This window comes from Hemitrygon akajei, chromosome 16 (assembly GCF_048418815.1).
Source record: "Hemitrygon akajei chromosome 16, sHemAka1.3, whole genome shotgun sequence".
Taxonomy (NCBI): Eukaryota; Metazoa; Chordata; class Chondrichthyes; order Myliobatiformes; family Dasyatidae; genus Hemitrygon; species Hemitrygon akajei.
The window spans coordinates 81491114-81511899 of NC_133139.1; the positions used below are offsets into that span (position 1 = coordinate 81491114).

Genomic DNA, 20786 nt, shown 5'->3' on the forward strand with positions numbered 1-20786 from the left:
GTGCAGACTATTTTCTAAATAGGGAGAAAATCAAAAAATCTGAGATGCAAAGGAACTTGGGAGTCCTTGTGCAGAACACCCATAAGGTTAACTTGCAAGTTGAGTCAGTGATGAGGAAGGCAAATGCAACGTTAGCATTCATTTCAGGAGGTTTAGAATACAGGAGCAGGGATGCAATGCTGAGGCTTTATAAAGGCAGTGCCAAGGCCTCACCTTGAGTATTGTGAACAGTTTTGGGCTCCTCATCTATGAAAAGATATGTTGGCATTGGAGAGGGTTCAGAGGAAATTCACATGGATGATTCTGGGAATGAAAGGGTTATCATTCGAAGAACATTTGAAATCTTTTGTATGTCAAAAGGCCTAGCCAGAGTGAAAAGTAAGATGTTTCTACTGGTGAGGAAATCTAGGATAAGAGAGCACAACCTCAGGATAGAGGAGCGTCAATTTAAAAGAGATGCAGAGAAATTTCTTTGGCCAAAGAGTGGTGAAATCTGTGGAATTTGTTGCCACAGGTGTCATGGAAGCCAGGCTGTTTGATGTATTTAAGGCAGAGCTTGATAGGCTCTTGATTGGACACGGCATCAAAGGTGACAGTGAGATGTTAAGGAGTTAGCATCTCATAAGCCTCCTGTGACCCTGGTTATTTTGTTAAGGGTCACAGCGGCTAAGACTTTGCAAAAAGTATAGAAGCACAAAGTGTTCTTGCAAGGTAAGCTGAGCGGGTGATATTATTCTTGGTATGCGACCTGTGTTGAATTTCAGTTCTTGCTTAGAAGCAACTTGTATCATTGCTTGATTAACTGCTGTAGGGAGACATACAGTACCCTGCTTTGTACTTACTATAGCGCTTGCAAGATAAGCATTAAAAAGAATGCCTGTTTGAAGGGTAGGAGGCTCCGAGTGGTAAGCTTGTGTCTGGCTGTTCCCAGATATAGGGACAGTTAAGTTGCTACACGAACAATTTATGGCTGATAAGTTAACAATAAACATCTGTACAGAAAACCAAGGGGGTTGAACCCACATGTATCTGGTGTACGTGACTGCATGTGTAATAAAAGAGCTGTATTTGCTTTAGAAACCAGAGACCTCCAATGTAGCCTCTGAGAGAGATTGCTTAAGGAAGGTTCTCTCTGGTAGCTTGCTACTAATAAAGAGTTAAAAGTTCCATTCACATGTAGTACATGGTGTCTTTGCTTTGGGTAGGTCGAAAGAAGTTTACAACAACAGGGAGGAGGCCAGGGAGAGGGGCTAAGGAGGGGGGAAGAATCAGCCATGATTGAATGGCGGAATAGATTTGACCGGCCAAATGGCCTTATTCTGCTCTTATGTCTTATGGTCTAATTGTCATGTTCATAAGGACAAAATCGAGTTACAGATGTCTGCATAAAAAAATGAAAGCACTAATCAAGGACAACCTATAAAGGATTTCAAAATGAATTTTCTCTGCTGTTCAGTTTCCACAGCACTAAGTGATCAGTTACAATAAATAAAACCAAAAGCACCAGAACATCTCACAGTCCCTTCAAATGGAAATTATTCACAGAGCTATCTTTTTTAAAAATAGGTTGACTGGTCTATTTTCAAAAATGGCCTCATTTACAGCAGCTTGGGATAACAGCTTTTCACATGTGCTACCTTTGTTTTGTTGAAAAGGCTTTGGAATCAGAAGACGAGAGACATTACAGGAAACCTATAAGTGCCAATCTCCCTTTTCCTAGTTTGCAGGCACTGGATAATATTTCTATCAAAATGTAAAATACAACCAATGTAATGCAAAAAATCAGTTGAAGGAGTGAAATGCCTTTGAAAGGAAGCTGCACACAGAAACCTATCTTGGTGGCTCACTCAAAGAAGACAGTTTGCTGTTTCTTAGGTTTGAGCTCTACATCCTGTTGATTTTGTTTACAATAAGCCAAAAGAGGAAGTTGAAACATCACCTAACAAAGTACCTAAAAGCTTTTAACTATGAATTTCTTCAAGATTTTTCACTGAGGCAACAGAATATAAATCAAGTGCAGTGGGCAGGGCAGAATTTTCACATGTGGATCAGATGAGTTTACAGCACAAAAAAAAGGTTTAGGAAAAGATAGGACTGGTAGCTTAACACTGTAATACAGAAGTTTCAACTATGGATGGGAATTCAAGAGAATTGCATTACAGATTAGGGAGAAACAGCAGAATTAGTGGTAGAAAGTGAGTAGGCAGAGGACACTGGTGGAAGGATGTTTTGCTAATTGGAAGTCAGTGACCAATGGTATACAACAGGGATCTGTGATGGCACCTTTGCTGTTAGAGATACATGGGATATGTGGGAATATACAGCCTTGAATGTGAATATTGGAGATATTATTAGTAAGTTTGTAGATGTAGTTCAATCACATCTGAATATATCCAGGTAATACATTTTGGGAAGTCCAGTGGACTAGTAAATGGTGAGTTATTAAGGTATGTTGTTAAATAGATGAAACTTGGGGTTCAAGACTTGTTGCTTTCTAAAAGTGGCAACATCAGCAGGTGGAGTGGTGAAGAGTGGTGACACACTTGCCTTCGTAGGTCAGAACACAGAATTGAGATGTTATGCAGCAACTTTAAAATACACTGTTTATATTAAATTTGGGAGTAAATGCATAGATAGAGTAGATGGTCAACACCTCTGTTCCTACAGTAGGGATATCAAAGACAAGAGGGCAGTCTTTGCTGAGGAAGGAATTTGAGGGGAAAGTGTTTTTTTTTAAATAGTGGAACTCACTACCAGAAGAGGTGAAAGAGTCAGACACAATCAACACAATCAGGAGATATTTACCCAGGCATTTAAATAGGCAACGTATAACAGGATATAGCTCTAACAGAATCAGTAAGATATGCAAAAAGCAATTCTGTATCAATGTGGTGGGCTGGAGGACTTGGTCTTTGTTGACAGTCAACCATGGTTTATGAAAATTCACTCTGAAATCCCATACAGGCCACTGGTAAACGTTCTTTGAACTCATCTAAAGTAATGATTTTGGGTTGACAGAAAAGCTGTGAGTCCATCACTTGGACCAACATTTCCCTTTCTCCTGTCGATCATTTGTTTAATGTACAATAATTCTTACAGGGAAATTAACAAGAAATAAACTTCTTGTTTATTTCAGATTGTCAGATTATTTTCCATCCCTAAGGTTGTCTTTTTCCATCTAGGGACGTGCTTTTGTTTTGATTTCCAGTTGCTTGTCACCTTCTGTCAATCCTGTCAAAAGTCTTAGCCGCATATATATATATATATAGCTAGGGTGCCTAAGACTGTAGTAATTTTATGTATTGCACTGTATTGATACCACAACAAAAAGCACATTTCATGACATGTGAGTGATGATAAACCTGATTCTGATTTGGGTCTCTGTGTGGACTGAGAGTGGGAAGGGAGCAGGGAGAGGGGAATCATTGGTTGGGAAAAGGGGCAGGGAGATGGAAGCACCAGAGAGACATTCTATGATGATTAATAAACTGTTTAGAATTAAATGGCCTTGCCTGGTGTCTCAGGGCTGAGTGGGTCTGCAACCACGCCACCCCTCACCCCTGGCACTCATTCTTTGCCGCCTGTCCTACACACCTCCTCCAATGCTCCACCCTCACCATTCTCAACATCCTTTGTTCTCGCCAGATTTACAAACTTGCTCTCTGCTGTAATTTGTCCAAACCATCTAGATCTGAACACTTGTATAATAAATACAGAAAATGCTGGAAACACCAAGTAATGGCTTGACCACAGTGCTTCCAATATTTACATCTTTTTTTGATTTTCTAGGAACCTCCCACACTATTTGACATGTACATCCTTCAGGGGCAGCATGTGCAGTAAGATTAAGTGAATCTGCCAGTATTCAGAGCCTCACAGCAGATACTCATTCTGCTTTACCACAACGCCCACATGTGAACTGTGCAGCTATGGTGAGTGACCTGACGCAGGAACTCCGCTCACCCATGTGCATCAAGACTTACAGCTGAGCAAAGATGCTGCGCCAGTTGATTAATTGGCCACACAATGACTTTTGAACAGGTCCTCGAGCAAGCAAAGCCGAGGCAACACCAATATTAAATCAGATAACTCATACAGCATAAAGCTGTTTTCCCTTTTGCTGTTAGGCTATTCTATGTCTTCCCATGAAACTCCAGCACAAGCAGCGATTAATGTGGGAATTAAAAGCATCAAATCATGAAGAGCCTACAAAACATTGCAGCTTCTTCATGCCATACTAGCACAAGGCCACTGGATTCCTGGCCGTACACAGGCCTCTGTTGGTCACAGTCAACGATGGATGTTGCGTCCTAGCTGTCTACATTCGATATGCAAGCCAGTACACAAGCCAATGCAGTATGAAATGGACAGCAAACTGTTGCCCATGTAGCAGCTTCCTCCTCCCCATACAACTGAAGGAACAGCAGAGGCCGATACAATTTGACACCAGGAGCATTCCCAATCACTGTTAAACTCAACTTAGGACTACCTCCGGATTTCTCCTCGGGCTTTACTCTTGAAGCCTTCCCCATGAGTGGGTATAGCCGCAAGGCAGCGGAGGTTTGTGATCAGAGTTTTCCTTCTCCCAGATAAGCTGCCAACCAAAACTGACTAGCCCCATCTGCCTGAAGTGACTGGTTTTAAGGCACCAGTAACATGCCTTTGCCCTGGTTCTGCCAGGCTTAGTAGCCAAGTTGCACATGAAGGCCAGCAGCTGGACTTGGTTGTCAGAGGCTATTTCAGACGCACACCATTGGGAGCATTTAATAGGTAGTAGGAGCTTATCCCCACTATGACCAAATGGCAGAGCAGGCTTGAAGGATGGAAAAGCTGACTCCTGCTCCAAATTCTTGTTTGCATTCAACTTTCCCATATAAATAAGGGGCTTGCGGGTGTCAACCACTCATGGTTAGTAAAATATTTCTTCATTGAATACTTAATAAGCAATACAATATCCAAAAGAAAGTCTTTCAATCCCCAAGGATAAGCAGTTTATGTACTGTAGCATATCAAAGCTGAGATGAAAGATCACAGTTATATTGAAGGACAGAGGAGCATGATGAACTGATTAACCAACCCTTTTACTATTATGTACGTAGCATCTGTGCCCCCAATATACCCCCATTCGCCTAGGGTGAGCTGTCCTCGCCCCAACGATAGTGCAATATTTCGGTGTAAATATGGTGTAATGCCCCAGTACACGCTCGCAACACAAATATCAGACAATACACCAAAGGCAAGTAAATAATTGCAACTTTATAGTTATTTCTTAGTTATTTCCTAGTGAGGGTTAGTAGAAACAGAAAACCTAAAGGCACCAAATCAGTAAGTTTATCAGTTTGTGCACATAATATTTTAATACGTTGGAGCTCAGTTCCATCCACAACGGCCTTCTGAGCTTTTGGCCACCGTCAGAACCACCGACGTCCAGTATCCGCAGCCCTGGAACCGCTATCCGCTCCTCACAAGTCTGTCCTCCTCGCTCGCCTCCCGAAAAAGCCTTCTAACTCCCGCTCGGCTCACACATACAAGATAGCATAACAATTCTCCATTGGTTAGTTCCCCCCCTTATCTGCAGTTATAACTCCAGATACTGTCAAGTCAAGTCACTTTTTGACCATAACTGCTGGTACAGTACATAGTAAAAATGAGACAACGTTTTTCAGGACCACGGTGTTACATGACACAGTACAAAAACTAGACTGAACTACGTAAAACACAGAGAAAAAAAAACACACAACTACTACACTAGACTACAGACCTACCCAGGACTGCGTAAAGTGCACAAAAACAGTGCAGGTATTACAATAAATAATAAACAGGACAATAGAGCAAGGTGTCAGACCAGGCGCTGGGTATTGAGGAGTATGATAGCTTGGGGGAAGAAACTGTTACATAGTCTGGTCGTGAGAGCCCGAATACTTCCGTGCCTTTTCCCAGACGGCAGGAGGGAGAACAGTTTGTATGAGGGGTGCACGGGGTCCTTCATAATGCCGTTTGCTTTGCGGATGCAGCGTGTAGTGTAAATGTCCGTGATGGCGGGAAGAGAGACCCCGATGATCTTCTCAGCTGACCTCACTATCCACTGCAGGGTCTCACGATCCGAGATGGTGCAATTTACAAACCAGGCAGTGACGCAGCTGCTCAGGATGCTCTCAATACAACCCCTGTAGAATGTGATGAGGATGGGGGGTTGGGAGACGGACTTTCCTCAGCCTTCGCAGAAAGTAGAGACACTGCTGGGCTTTCTTTGCTATGGAGCTGGTCTTGAGGGACCAGGTGAGATTCTCCACCAGGAGAACACTAAGAAATTTGGTGCTCTTAACGATCTCTACCGAGGAGTTAGCGATGTTCAGCGGGGAGTGATCACTCCATGCTCTCCTGAAGTCAACAATCATCTCTTTTGTTTTGTTCACATTAAGAGACAGTTTGTTGGTTCTGCACCAGTCCGTTAACTGCTGCACCTCTCTGTAAGCTGATTCATCACTACCACGGTCGTGTCATCGGCGAACTTGATTATGTGGTTCGAGCTGTGTGTTGCAGCACAGTCGTGGGTCAGCAGAGTGAATAGCAGTGGACTGAGCACACAGCCCTGGGGAGCCCCCATGCTCAGTGTGATGGTGTTGGAGATGCAGCTCCCGATCCGGACTGGCTGAGGTCTCCCAGTCAGGAAGTCTAGGATCCAGTTGCAGAGGGAGCTGTTCAGGCCCAGTAGGCTCAGCTTTCCAATCGGTTTCTGAGGGATGATTGTGTTGAATGCTGAACTGAAGTCTATGAACAGCATCCGAACGTAAGTGTCTTTTTTGTCCAGGTGGGTTAGGGCCAGGTGGAGGGTGACAGAAACCCATTACAGCATTAAGTAACATTACAGAGAAGCCATTTCATTGTAACAATACAAAGAAGGCATTTTGTTAGCCTGAACAGTTAACACCACAGTTACTGGTACTGAGAGCCCTACATGTACATAACAATTGGCTGAGAAACTGTCAATTGTAATTGTATATATCCTTGTATTGAGGAAATATATGGAGAAATTGTCTCTCACTTTGGAGCCTTGATAGCACATATTGCTGTCTGTTAGTATTTTACAGTAATGCCTTTCCAGAACATCTCAGTCAAGCTATTCTGTATAGGAACAGCGACTGGCTGCACAGCTCTGTAGCACAGATGTTCAGGATGTTGATCGGTCTGCTGCATTTCGTGATCTCAGTGAGTTCATACTGTGCAAAATTTATCAAACTAGCAGAATGGTGGCTTCTAAAATGGTGGGATCTCAGAAAATAGCCAAGGCAAAGCATCTACTCTGTACTTCTTGGTGGTCTTATTTATGGTCTTACTTAGTCCTCATATATTGTTAGTTGCCAGTGTTGAGGATGGAGATACTTGGGGGGGGGGGGGGGGCTCCCTGTCCTGTTACATGTGTAACTGCTATTCACAAGATACCACAGGCTCTGTCCCACTCTTTGTTGATCACTTCGCTGCATGGTGTTTTTTTTCTGCTGAGTACACAGGTACTCCCACGTGACACTTTACTAGGTATGTGCCTCATTTTCAGACATGCCCTTTTGCTGTTCATTGAACCTGTGGTGATCTCTGACTTCACAGTAATGACAGAATGAGGGTTATGCCAGCCACAAGGATTCAGACTGCAGTAATGTAGATTTCTGTTACTGTCCATAACATCTGATGAATGCTAACTTTGGAACATCACGTGGTAACCGATTAACTATAGTGTCGACTATCCTTGGTACGAATACAAGATTGTACACCCAAGGACGACTCAGTGGTGACTCCTATCACATTGTTGTGGATAAATGCATCTTCCACAGGTAGACTGATGAGAACAAGATCAAGTAAATTTCCTTGTTGTGTTGATCCAATAAGGCAGCATCATCCTTCTGGACCTAGCCAGCCAATCACTGATGCCACTACAGGTAGGTCTTGGTAACAGACATCAAGTCTCTCAACCCCAGTTCATTTTGTGCCCTTGCTACTTCCAAATGTTACTCAACAATGATGAGCGCCTATCATCAGCTGGGGGAAAAGCAGTAAGAGTAGTCAGAAGGTTTCTTAGTAGAAGCAAAGACTGCAGATGCTAGAAATCTGGAACAACACACAAAGGAGCTACAAAGAATCAGCAAAAAGTTACATACAAACTTTCTTTGGCTATGTTTGACCTGTTAACATGAGACTTCACTGAGTCTGAAACCAATTTTGAAGACGACTCCCTCCCACCTTTGTGCCCATGTCACTCTTCTGGTAGATTTGTCTGGAACAGGCTGTACCCAGGAAGGGTGACAGAGGAGCTTGATTGTAAAATACTGTTCCATAAGGACGTTTTCTAGTTTACTAGTTCTCATTAAAACAGCACTGAGTAAATGTTTGACAAAAAGGCATTGAGGCTGCTAGGCTGGGAATAATTTTGTGCTGTCCAAATTCAGTACTTAAGTCAGTTTTCCATGACCCTTCTTAGTTTATTCATTTTCTCCCCCCCCCCCCCCCCCCCCCCCCCCCAATGCAAAGGTCATCATCTAACAGAGCTGCGTGCCTGGATATTTCAGAATCAACTCTACTGGTGGGACAAACTGAGCAAGGAAGGCAGATGTCTTTCCAGAAGTATATTTATGGCCATGTGGACTCTTCCAAAAATTTGATAATTTTGATCACAGGTTGTTTAAAACTGTATTTCACAGTTGCTACTGCAGTCTCTAAATTTCTAGTCCAGCAACTTATCTGCTATGGCACATTCATATTTACACAGTGAATGGGTGCAACAGACTTTATAGGTAATTAAATATATTAAACAGGAAATCCATAATGGTTTAAAAAAATTGAAAAGGTCATATCAGTGATTTGCAGACTTTAACATATCTCACAACACAACACATTCATCAGTCACCTACTCTGAATTTTAAAACTATTCACACACCTCCAACAAGTACAGAACAAGTGCAAAACAAGCAGCCCAGCCCACAAGAAGCCACTATTAATGTCAGTCTTCCTCCAGCAATAACTAGGGAGGTTCTGCGCAATTTTAAATAAATAAATGAGTTTCAATGTACACTTTTAATTTCAATGCAGTTACAAAATCCAAGTCATTTTTGATTGTACCTCCAATCCTAGCTTGCTTCTGTAGCAATACTGAATTAATATAACCAAATCACCTACTACCTTGTGAACATAAACTTGTAACATTCATTGAATTCATCACTACAGGAAACAAGGCCAAGATAGGCCGGTCTCTTTCTTGCAGAATCTGCACTTCAGGCTCTGCAACAACCAAACAGCAGAAAACACTCAGTATCAGCAAACAACAGGATCCAAACATTACAGGAAGATAAAATATTACCATATTTTCCATAGAAATCTTCTTCTTCGCTCATGTTTTTAAACTGCAAATGCCTCACACCAGGCTCAGGTGGAGCACTCCCTGTAATTAGTATGACGTGTATGCCGTTTGTCTGCTATACAATTCAGCAGAGTCCAGACCAGTTTAACTGGAAACTCAGTAAATAAAGGCACAGTAGAATAAAGAGGTAATGCCCCCAAAGTAATGAGTAGGAGGCAGTTTTTTTTTTAAAAAAAGAACACATTAAACTTTCTCACAAGAAAATTTCAAATCTATATTGTTGTGACATTTCTCACCTCAATATGTCACATAGAAGGCACTTCCACACCTGTACTTTCATAGAAGTGTTAACATATTACCAAATTCTCTAACTTCTATAGATGCTTTTTTGAAAGTATCCTGACTGAATGCATCATGGCCTGGTACTGCAAATTAAATCCAAGGGGCTGAAGAAGACTACTTGACAGATAGACCTCAGTATGTGCGGTTGGGAGACTGTAGGTCTGACACGGTGGTCAGCAGCACAGGAGCGCCGCAGGGAACCGTACTCTCTCCGGTCCTGTTCACCCTGTACACATCAGACTTCCAATATAACTCGGAGTCCTGCCATGTGCAGAAGTTCGCTGATGACACGGCCATAGTGGGGTGTGTCAGGAATGGACAGGAGGAGGAGTATAGGAAACTGATACAGGACTTTGTGATATGGTGCAACTCAAACTACCTGCGTCTCAATATCAGATAGATAGATAGATAGATAGATAGATAGATAGATTTATTCATCCCCATGGGGAAATTCCAACTTTTTTCCAATGTCCCATACACTTGTTGTAGCAAAACTAATTACATACAATACTTAACTCAGTAAAAAATATGATATGCATCTAAATCACTATCTCAAAAGCATTAATAATAGCTTTTAAAAAGTTCTTAAGTCCTGGCGGTAGAATTGTAAAGCCTAATGGCATTGGGGAGTATTGACCTCTTCATCCTGTCTGAGGAGCATTGCATCGATAGTAACCTGTCGCTGAAACTGCTTCTCTGTCTCTGGATGGTGCTATGTAGAGGATGTTCAGAGTTATCCATAATTGACCGTAGCCTACTCAGCGCCCTTCGCTCAGCTACCGATGTTAAACTCTCCAGTACTTTGCCCACGACAGAGCCCGCCTTCCTTACCAGCTTATTAAGATGTGAGGCGTCCCTCTTCTTAATGCTTCCTCCCCAACACGCCACCACAAAGAAGAGGGCGCTCTCCACAACTGACCTATAGAACATCTTCAGCATCTCACCACAGACATTGAATGACGCCAACCTTCTTAGGAAGTACAGTCGACTCTGTGCCTTCCTGCACAAGGCATCTGTGTTGGCAGTCCAGTCTAGCTTCTCGTCTAACTGTACTCCCAGATACTTGTAGGTCTTAACCTGCTCCACACATTCTCCATTAATGATCACTGGCTCCATATGAGGCCTAGATCTCCTAAAGTCCACCACCATCTCCTTGGTCTTGGTGATATTGAGACGCAGGTAGTTTGAGTTGCACCATATCACAAAGTCCTGTATCAGTTTCCTATACTCCTCCTCCTGTCCATTCCTGACACACCCCACTATGGCCGTGTCATCAGCGAACTTCTGCACATGGCAGGACTCCGAGTTATATTGGAAGTCTGATGTGTACAGGGTGAACAGGACTGGAGAGAGTACGGTTCCCTGCGGCGCCCCTGTGCTGCTGACCACCGTGTCAGACCTACAGTCTCCCAACCGCACATACTGAGGTCTATCTGTCAAGTAGTCCACTATCCAATCCACCATGTGAGAGTCTACTCCCATCTCCGTTAGTTTGTGCCTTAAGATCTTGGGCTGGATGGTGTTAAAGGCACTAGAGAAGTCAAGGAATGTAATCCTCACAGCACAACTGATCCCCTCTAGGTGAGAGAGTGATTTGTGCAGCAAATACGTGATAGCATCCTCCACTCCCACCTTCTCCTTATACGCAAACTGAAGAGGATCCTGGGCGTGCCTGGTTTGTGGCCTCAGATTCTGTATTATCAGCCGCTCCATGGTCTTCATCACGTGCGACGTCAAGGCAACAGGTCTGAGGTCATTCAACTCCTTTGGTTGTGGTTTCTTCGGTACCGGGACAATACAGGATGTTTTCCACTGTCTGGGTACTCTTCTCTGCTCCAGGCTCATGTTGAAGATGCGCTGTAGTGGTTCTCCCAGCTCAGTCGCACAGGCCCTCAGTAATCGTGGGGAAACTCCATCCGGTCCAGCCGCCTTGCTGGTACAGATCTTCCTCAGTTGACCTTCCACCTGTGCAGCCGTAATCCTGGGCGTGGGCAAGGTCTCCTGTGAGTGGCTATTTTCCTGTGAGGGAAGTAAGCCTGATGTGGATTCCTGCGGTGAGGATGAGATTGAGCTGTCGAACCTGTTGAAGAAGTTGTTCAGCTGGTTCGCTTTCTCCACATCTCCACTTATGTTCGCACCCCGCTTTGCACTGCATCCGGTGATGATCTTCATCCCATCCCACACCTCCTTCATGCTTTTTTTCTGCAGCTTTTGTTCTAGCTTCCTCCTATACTGCTCCTTTGCCCCCCTTATCTGTACTCTGAGTTCCTTCTGAACTCTTTTAAGCTCCAACCGATCACCATCTTTAAAGGCCCTCTTCTTCTGGTTTAGGAGGCCTTTGATGTGACTAGTGATCCAGGGCTTATTATTGGGATAGCAGCGAACAGTTCTAACTGGGACAACTGCATCCACACAAAAGTTAATATAGTCCGTTGTGCATTCAGTGACCTCCTCAACGCCCCCACAGAGCCCCCCTTGCAGTACATCCCAGTTAGTAGTACCGAAGCAGTCTCTCAGGGCCTGTTCAGCTTCAGGAGCTTCACCAAGACCAAGGAGATGGTGGTGGACTTTAGGAGATCTAGGCCTCATATGGAGCCAGTGATCATTAATGGAGAATGTGTGGAGCAGGTTAAGACCTACAAGTATCTGGGAGTACAGTTAGATGAGAAGCTAGACTGGACTGCCAACACAGATGCCTTGTGCAGGAAGGCACAGAGTCGACTGTACTTCCTTAGAAGGTTGGCGTCATTCAATGTCTGTAGTGAGATGCTGAAGATGTTCTATAGGTCAGTTGTGGAGAGCGCCCTCTTCTTTGTGGTGGCGTGTTGGGGAGGAAGCATTAAGAAGAGGGACGCCTCACGTCTTAATAAGCTGGTAAGGAAGGCGGGCTCTGTCGTGGGCAAAGTACTGGAGAGTTTAACATCGGTAGCTGAGCGAAGGGCGCTGAGTAGGCTACGGTCAATTATGGAAAACTCTGAACATCCTCTACATAGCACCATCCAGAGACAGAGAAGCAGTTTCAGCGACAGGTTACTATCGATGCAATGCTCCTCAGACAGGATGAAGAGGTCAATACTCCCCAATGCCATTAGGCTTTACAATTCTACCGCCAGGACTTAAGAACTTTTTAAAAGCTATTATTAATGCTTTTTGAGATAGTGATTTAGATGCATATCATATTTTTTACTGAGTTAAGTATTGTATGTAACTAGTTTTGCTACAACAAGTGTATGGGACATTGGAAAAAAAAGTTGAATTTCCCCATGGGGATGAATAAAGTATCTATCTATCTATCTATCTAAGTAGCTCTGACACAGCCTAAGATATCTAACATCCAGGCCATACCTTCACTTTACTGCTACTATCTGATATGAGGTAGAGTTTCACATCACTTGCTTCCGAAACAGCTACTTATTCACAAACATCACATTCTTAAAACTACCTGCACAATCATAACTCTGCCTCAGCAACGGAACGCTATGAACCACCTATTGCACTACCCTGGACTTCCCCTTAACCATGTTTTTGGCTTTTTTTGCAGCCCCCCACACCCCCCCCCTCAGCTGTGTGATATAATTTCATGCATAATTTGTTTAAACTTACGTAAAATTTATATTTTGTGCATGTGTGTCTATATATCTGTGATGCTGCGGTTTCTCATACTGTACCTCATGGTACTTATGCACATGATAAAAAAATTGACTTTATACTTCGATAATGTAAATAGATTATTTTTCAAATTACAAAGGACAGATTGCAGCCTCTAATACACTGCAAAGCAATTAGGATTTGCTTTATGTGATAATCTTTCTCTGTTGATCTCTTTTGCACTCCTAGCAATTCTCAGTCACAGATTATGTCTACTTCTCAGGAAAAAGCATACAGAGGTCATTGTCTACGTTAGTTGTTGACTTGTTAGGTGTGGATATCAACCGATTTCTCTCCACACCATCAGCTAAAAGAGACATTCCATTAAAAGATAAACCTTGTCTATGGATTGACCTATAGGGCAGCTAGGGAAAACATTGAGCAATAACATGTTGGAAAGACTCAGAGGGTTTTCCTCACCACCAGTCAGGATTATTCATGGTGCCTGTTGGTCAGTTATGTCTACAAAAATGTTGCCAAAGGCACTGACCTCAAGCATTTGTCCAGATAGAAAAAGATCCATGATCTCTATATTTACAAGTCCAAGTATATTTTCAAAATGAGCACTACCTGGTTATTTTGCAATCAAAGGAGCTACATGAAGAATAATTCCATCTGGAAGAGTAGAGAGAGATGCAGTACATTCTGTTCAGCAATCCTGAGTCCCTGTGGCTACGTACAAGGACAAGATAGAATCCCAACTTGAGTAATATTTGGTTTGCAGACAATTCTGGAGACAGCCAAGGATAATGATGGCCATTACAATCATGTTGCATTGAGAATGACCCACCTGCCTTGCTCTCTAGCCTTTTTCATAATTGTCTTTGCAGCTGTCTGACCTGGTGAGTTCCTCCAGTATTTTGTGTGTGTTGCTGCAGATTTACAAGTTTCTTTTATTAGCTTTTCAGTTCTGATAAAGGGAATTTGACCTGAAATGTTGATGCACTTTCTTTTCCCACATACGTGGCCTGCTGAGTATTTCCTGCACTTTCAGGTTATATTCGTAAGTGTGAAGAGGCAACATCGACATTACGTAGGGCACTTATGAGTTCACACCTCAAATACTATATGAATATCTGGTCTCCTCACATGACGAAGGATATTCTTGTGATAGAAAAAATATGATCAAGGTTCACCTGGATGATTCTTTCAATGTTGGGAGGTTGGGGTGGCAGGGGCAGGGGGTGGGCGGTGTTGCAGAGGTTAGGATAAGTTGTCCCACAGACAACAATTAAGTAGGCTGGGCTAATACTGGGTCTCAAGTTTAGAAGAATGACAGTTAATCACAAATTATAGAGCTTTACAAGGTAGAAGTTTTACGGTATCTCCCTTCTATTGGATGTCTAGAATGAGGGATTATATTACATAGAGTTGGCCATTCATCACTCCTTACAATGGGGTCTAGGCCTGGAAGCTCAGGATCCTGGTGAACAACCCAATTTATGCAGACCATTCTGCCATTATAGCCTGTGAACTCAGATGCTTTGGCATTGACATCACCAGCTTGAGATATGAAAGACAGGAAATGGGAAGAAGGTGATGGGTACATTTTCTTTTGGAGGATTATCTGGAAGAGCATTGCCATTTTCAAGGCTTGGGCTTTGACGTTAAGCATGAGATGATGGCCTTGTAATTAGCCTTCCCCCAATTTATCATTTTCACCCAAGAATCAGTCTTATCTTTATCTATAGCTAACAAATCCTACAAAATTATAATCACTATTCCTAAAAAGCTCCTAATTGAAGTTTTGATTTAACTGACCAATGTCATTGCCCCAGTCAAGGTTTATTATGACTTCCATCTTTAGCCAGACTATCTAAAAATTGTTTCATGAAACCCTCTTAGCAATTTCTGCTCCATCTAAGCCCTTGGCACTAAGGGAGTAATAATCACTATTGGAAAAATTAAAAATGACCTACTACAATAATCCTGACCTTTATCACTTATGGTCTTTTTACATATCTGGAAAGTTAAGAGATCTTTCCTCTGACTCTCACTGGCTATACGGAGGCCCCATCACTGTGACTGGACTTTACTTATTCCAGAGTTCTACTCATATAACCTCATCAGATGAGCCCTTCAAGATGTCCAACCTCTCATGGTCCTAGAGCACATTATACACAACCAGGAGAGCTCACCTATGCCTCCACTCTCTGAGAAGGGTGAAGAGAGCTGGACGATGCATATCTATACTCAAGGCATTTTACAGATGCGCAGTAGAGAGCATCCTAACAAGCTGCATTACTGCTAGTAAGGAAACTGCACTGCAGTGGACAATAAGGTTCTACAATAGGTAGTCAAAACTGCCTAACACATCACCGGCACCAGCCTACCACAATCAAATGCATACAGTGGTGCTAGGAAGTCTGTGAACCCCTTAGAATTTTTTCCATTTCTGCATAAATATGACCTAAATTGTGATCAGATCCTCACACAAGTCCTAAAACTAGATAGAGGACCAATTAAATAAACAACATTAAATATGTTCATTTATTTATAGAGAAAAATGATCCAATATTACATGTTATGTGTTGGAAGAAGTATGTGAACCTCTAGGATTATCTTTTTTTAAAAACAAAATATACTTTATTCAAAAATAAAATTATGTACAATAAACCATTCAATGACCCTCAGTCCTTTACAAATGTTTCCATTACAGTCTTTACATTCCCACACTTTTGCCACCCAGGTGACACTCTGTTACTTCATATTTACATACTTGTTCAGGGGTATACACCCCGCCCCCGCATCCCTCTACTCCCGCAGGAGAAGAACCCTAGACTGTGGTCCTTCCCCACCGGGCCCTTACGGTGGCTGCACCAAGTTTGAGTGCGTCACTCAGCACGTACTCCTGCAGCCGAGAATGTGCCAGTTGGTATCATTCCCCCACGGACATTTCCATGTGCCGGTAGACCATCAAGTTTCAGGCCAACCAGAGCGTCTTTTGACTGAGTTGATGATCATAATCTTGTGATCTGCCAACAGCACTGGATGTTGGTCTCCGTGTGCGTCCCCAGGAACAGCCCGTAGATCAGAGAGTCCTCTGTTACTCAGCTGCTGGGGATGAACCTTGACACTGTCCCTTCCATCCTCCTCCACACCTTCTCTGCGAACCCACAGTGTACAAAAAGGTGGGTCACTGACTCTTCCTCACTGCAGTCCTCCCATGGGCAGAGGGGTGTGGAGGCGACGTTCCGGGCGTACAGGAGGGATCAGACTGGGTGGGCCCCTCTCACCGCCAGTCAGGCGAGGTCTTGGTGCCTGTTGGTGAGGTCTGGCGATGAGGCATTTTGCCAGATGAACTGGACGGTCTGCTCAGGGAGCCACCCCACCATGTCCATCATGTCCTTCTCCTGCAGTGCCTGCAGGACCTTACGTGCTGACCACTGCCTGATGGCCCTCTGGTCAAAGGCATTGACCTGAAAGAACCTCTACGTAGGACATGTATGGCAGCAACGACCAGCTGACAGGGGTGTTGCGCGGTAAAGGGGCCAGACCCATCCTTTGCAGCCAGGGCGACACGTAGAACCTGGGCACGTAGTGGTACTTGGTGCCCTCATATCTGGGATCCACATACAACCTGATGCAGCCACACACAAAGCTGGCCATCAGGGTGAGGGCGACATTGGGAACGTTTTTGCCCCCGTTGTCCAGGGACTTGTGCATGGTTGTCCGTCTGACCCACTCCATCTTGGATCTCCAGACGAATCTGAAGACGGCTCGGGTGATTTCCAAGCTGAAGGAGTAGGGGACTGACCACACCTGCGCCAAGTACAGCAGCCCTGAGAGCACCTCACACCTGATGACCAGGTTCTTGCCCATTATCGATAGGGAGCACCCTCCCCACAGACCCAGTTTCTTTTTGACCTTGGCAGTCCGCTCCTGCCAGTTCTTGTTGCACACCTCGGCCCCTCCGAACCAAATCCCCAACACCTTCACGTGATCGGACCTGCTGGATCGATCAGGCCAGTTGCCGAAGAGCATGGCTTCGCTCTTCATGCGGTTGACCCTGGCCCCCGACACCTGCTCGAACTGTTCGCAGATGCTGATCAGCCGCGAACTGACCACAGATCAGAGCAGAAGACGGTGACGTCCTTCATGTACAGGGAGGTTTTGACTAGGGTCCCTCCACTGCCTGGCAGCGTCACCCCTCTTATGCCCCCATCCCTCCTGATGGCTTCGGCAAAGGGTTCTATGCAGCACACGAACAAGACAGGGGAGAGAGGGCAGCCCTGCCGGGGAAGCTGTCTGTTTCCCACCCGTTGACCTGGACTGTGTTACAGATGTCTGTGTAGAGCAGTTTGATCCAATTCCAGATTCCCTCCCCAAATCCCATTTTGGAGAGTACATCCGGCATGTACATGTGCGATATCCTGTCGAAGGCCTTCTCCTGGTCCAAGCTGACCAGGCAGGCGTCCACCCCCCTGTCCTGCACGTAGGCGATGGTGTCCCTCAGCAGCGCGAGGCTGTCTGAGATCTTCCTGCCTGGTACAGTACAGGTTTGGTCCGAATGGACCACCCGCTCCAGTGCAGACTTGACCCTGTTGGCGATAGCCTTGGACAGGATCTATTAGTCCACATTCAGGAGTGAGATGGGCCTCCAATTTCTAATGTCTTCCCTCTCCCCCTTCTGCTTGTAGATGAGGGTGATGATGCCCTTCCTCATGGATTCTGACATGCTGCCTGCCAGGAGCGTAGCGTTGTACACTTCCAGCAGGTCGGGGCCCATCCGGTTCCACAGAAACAAATACAAATCGATCGGTAAGCCGGGATTATCAGTTCATTTAAAGGGAAATTGGAATCAAGTTCTTCAATCAATGGGATGACAATCAGTGTGAAAGTGGGAGACCCTGCCCCATTTAAAGAACATAAAGCTGGGTCTTCACTATTGAAGTTGGATCTTCACCACACAGGTTCTTGGAAGTGCGCCATTCTTCAATTAAAGGAGATTGCTAAGGACGTCAGAAAAAATATTGTTGATGCTCACCAGGCCAGAAAAGGATACAAAATCTAAAGAGTTTGGCCTCCACCAACCCACAGTCAGGCAGATGGTGTACAAGTGGAAGAAATTCAACATGGTTGTTAGTCTCCCCAGGAGTGGTCGACCAACAAAAACCACTCCAACAGCAAGGTGTGTAATATTCTAGGAGGTCACAAAGAACCCCAGGGTAACATCTAAGGAGCTACAGGCCTCTCTTGCATTGGCTAATGTCAGTGTTCACGAGTCTACCATCAGGTAAACGCTGAACAACAATGGTATGGCATGGCAGAATTGCAAGGAGAAAGCTACTACTCTCCAAGAAGAACATTGCAGCCCATCTAGAGTTTGTTAAAGACCACATGGATAAGCCAGAAGGCTACTGGAAGAGTGCTCTGTGGACAGATGAGTCCAAAATAAAACTTTTTGGCTTAAATAAGAAGCATTATGTTTGGCGAAAAGCAAACACTGCATTCTAGCATAAGAACTCCATCCCATCTGTGAAATATAGTGGTGGCAGTGTCATAGTTTGGACATTCTTTGCAGCCTCAAGTCCAGGACAGCTTGCCATCATTGATGGAACTATAAATTCTGAATTGTAGCAGCAAATTCTACAGGAAAACGTCAGGGTATCCATCCGTGAACTGAAGCTCAAGACAAAGTGGATCATGCAGCAGGACAACGGCCCTAAACACATGTCAGTCTACCAAAGAATGTTTAAAGCAGATGAAATTTCATGTTTTGGAATGGTCGAGTCAAAGGAAAAGTTGTGAAAGGACCTGACCCCAAGTAGTTCATGCAAGGAAGCCCACCAACATCCCCGAGTTAAAACAGTTTTGTAAGGAAGAATGGCATAAAATTCCTTCAAGAGAATGTGCAGAACTGCTCAACAGTTACCAGAAACGTTGGGTTGAAGTTATTGAACAAGGAGGCTACAGCAGTTACCGAAAGCAAAGATTGACATACTTTTTCCAACAAAGACAAATAACATGCAATCATTTTTCTCAATAAATAAATGAACAAGTATAATGTTTTTGAGTTATTTATTTAACTGGGTTCTCTTTATCTAGTTTTAGGAATCATGTGAAGATCTGAGCATATTTAGGTCATATTTTTGCAGAAATAGAGCAAATTCTAAAGGGTTCACAAACTTTCCTGCACCACTCTATATACAGAAAGGTGCTGGAAAAGGGCCAGTAACATCATGAAGGATCCTACTCACCCTGCTCATGCACTGTTTTTCCACTCTCATAAGGGAGGAGGCTACATAGCACCCACACCAGGATCACAAGACTCAAAAACAACTGCTTTCACCAAACCATAAAAATAATCCAACACCCCCGCTCACTAACCCAAGCCACCACTACCTTATCATTTCCTGTCAGTCACATGTAGACACTCCTGTTCCTGGTGTCACTTAATGGAAAAACAATCAATGTGTAATCTATCTTGCATATAGAAACACAGAAAACCTACTGCACAATACAGGCCCTTCGGCCCACAATGCTGTGCCAAACATGTACTTACTTTAGAAATAACCCAGGGTTACCAATAGCCCTCTATTTTACCAAGCTCCATGTACCTATCCAGGAGTCCCTTAAAAGACCCTATCGTATTCACCTCCATCACCATTGTCGGCAGCCCATTCCACACACTCACCATTCTCTGTGTGAAAACCTTACCCCTGACATCCCCTCTGTAACAATTTCCAAGCACCTTAAAACTGTGTCCTCTCGTGTTAGCCATTTCAGCCTTAGGAAAAAGCCTCTGACTATCTACACAATCAATGACTCTCATCATCTTATACACCTCTGTCAGGTCACCTCTCATCCTCTGTCACTCCAAGGAGAAAAGGCCGAGTTCACTCAACCTATTCTCATAAGGCATGCTCCCCAATCCAGGTAACATCCTTGTAAATCTCCTCTGCACCCTTTCTATAGTTTCCACATCCTTCCTGTAGTGTGGTGACCAGAACTGAGCACAGTACTCCAAATGAGGTCTGACCAGGGTCCTATATAGCTGCAGCATTACCTCTCAGCTCTTGAACTCAATCCCATGGTTGATGAATGCCAATGCACCGTATGCCTTCTCAACCACGCAGTCAATCTGCGCAGCAGCTTTGAGTGCCCTACGGACTCGGACCCCAAGATCCTTCTGAACCTCCACACTGCCAAGAGTCTTAACACTGATACTATATTCTGCCATCATATTTGACCTAACCACCTCACACTGATCTGGATTGAACTCCATCTGCCACTTCTCAGCCCAGTTTTGCATCCTATCGATGCCCGCCGTAACCTCCGACAGCCCCCACACTATCCACAACACCTCCAACCTTTGTGCCATCAGCAGATTTACTAATCTATCCCTCCACTTCCTCATCCAGGTCATTTATAAAATTCACAAAGACAAGTGGTCCCAGAACAGATCCCTGAGGCACAGCATTGGTCACCAACCTCCATGCCGAAT

The 20786-nt window shown here is 44.1% G+C and overlaps 1 protein-coding gene across 3 annotated transcripts in view; it reads right to left on the minus strand.

Moving 5' to 3' along the window:
• The window catches only part of LOC140740223 (choline transporter-like protein 2), a 107446-nt gene that overhangs the window by 60692 nt on the left and 25968 nt on the right, over window positions 1-20786 (minus strand). For 2 of the 3 annotated variants that reach the window (XM_073069297.1, XM_073069295.1), the window contains exon 1: window positions 9350-9444. The exons of the other annotated variant lie outside the window; for it this stretch is intronic. In XM_073069297.1, the coding sequence (XP_072925398.1) occupies window positions 9350-9383 (34 nt within the window). In that variant the 5' untranslated portion in view covers window positions 9384-9444. Of the gene's footprint in view, window positions 1-9349; window positions 9445-20786 lie in introns of those variants that run through there. 3 annotated transcript variants of the gene reach the window in all.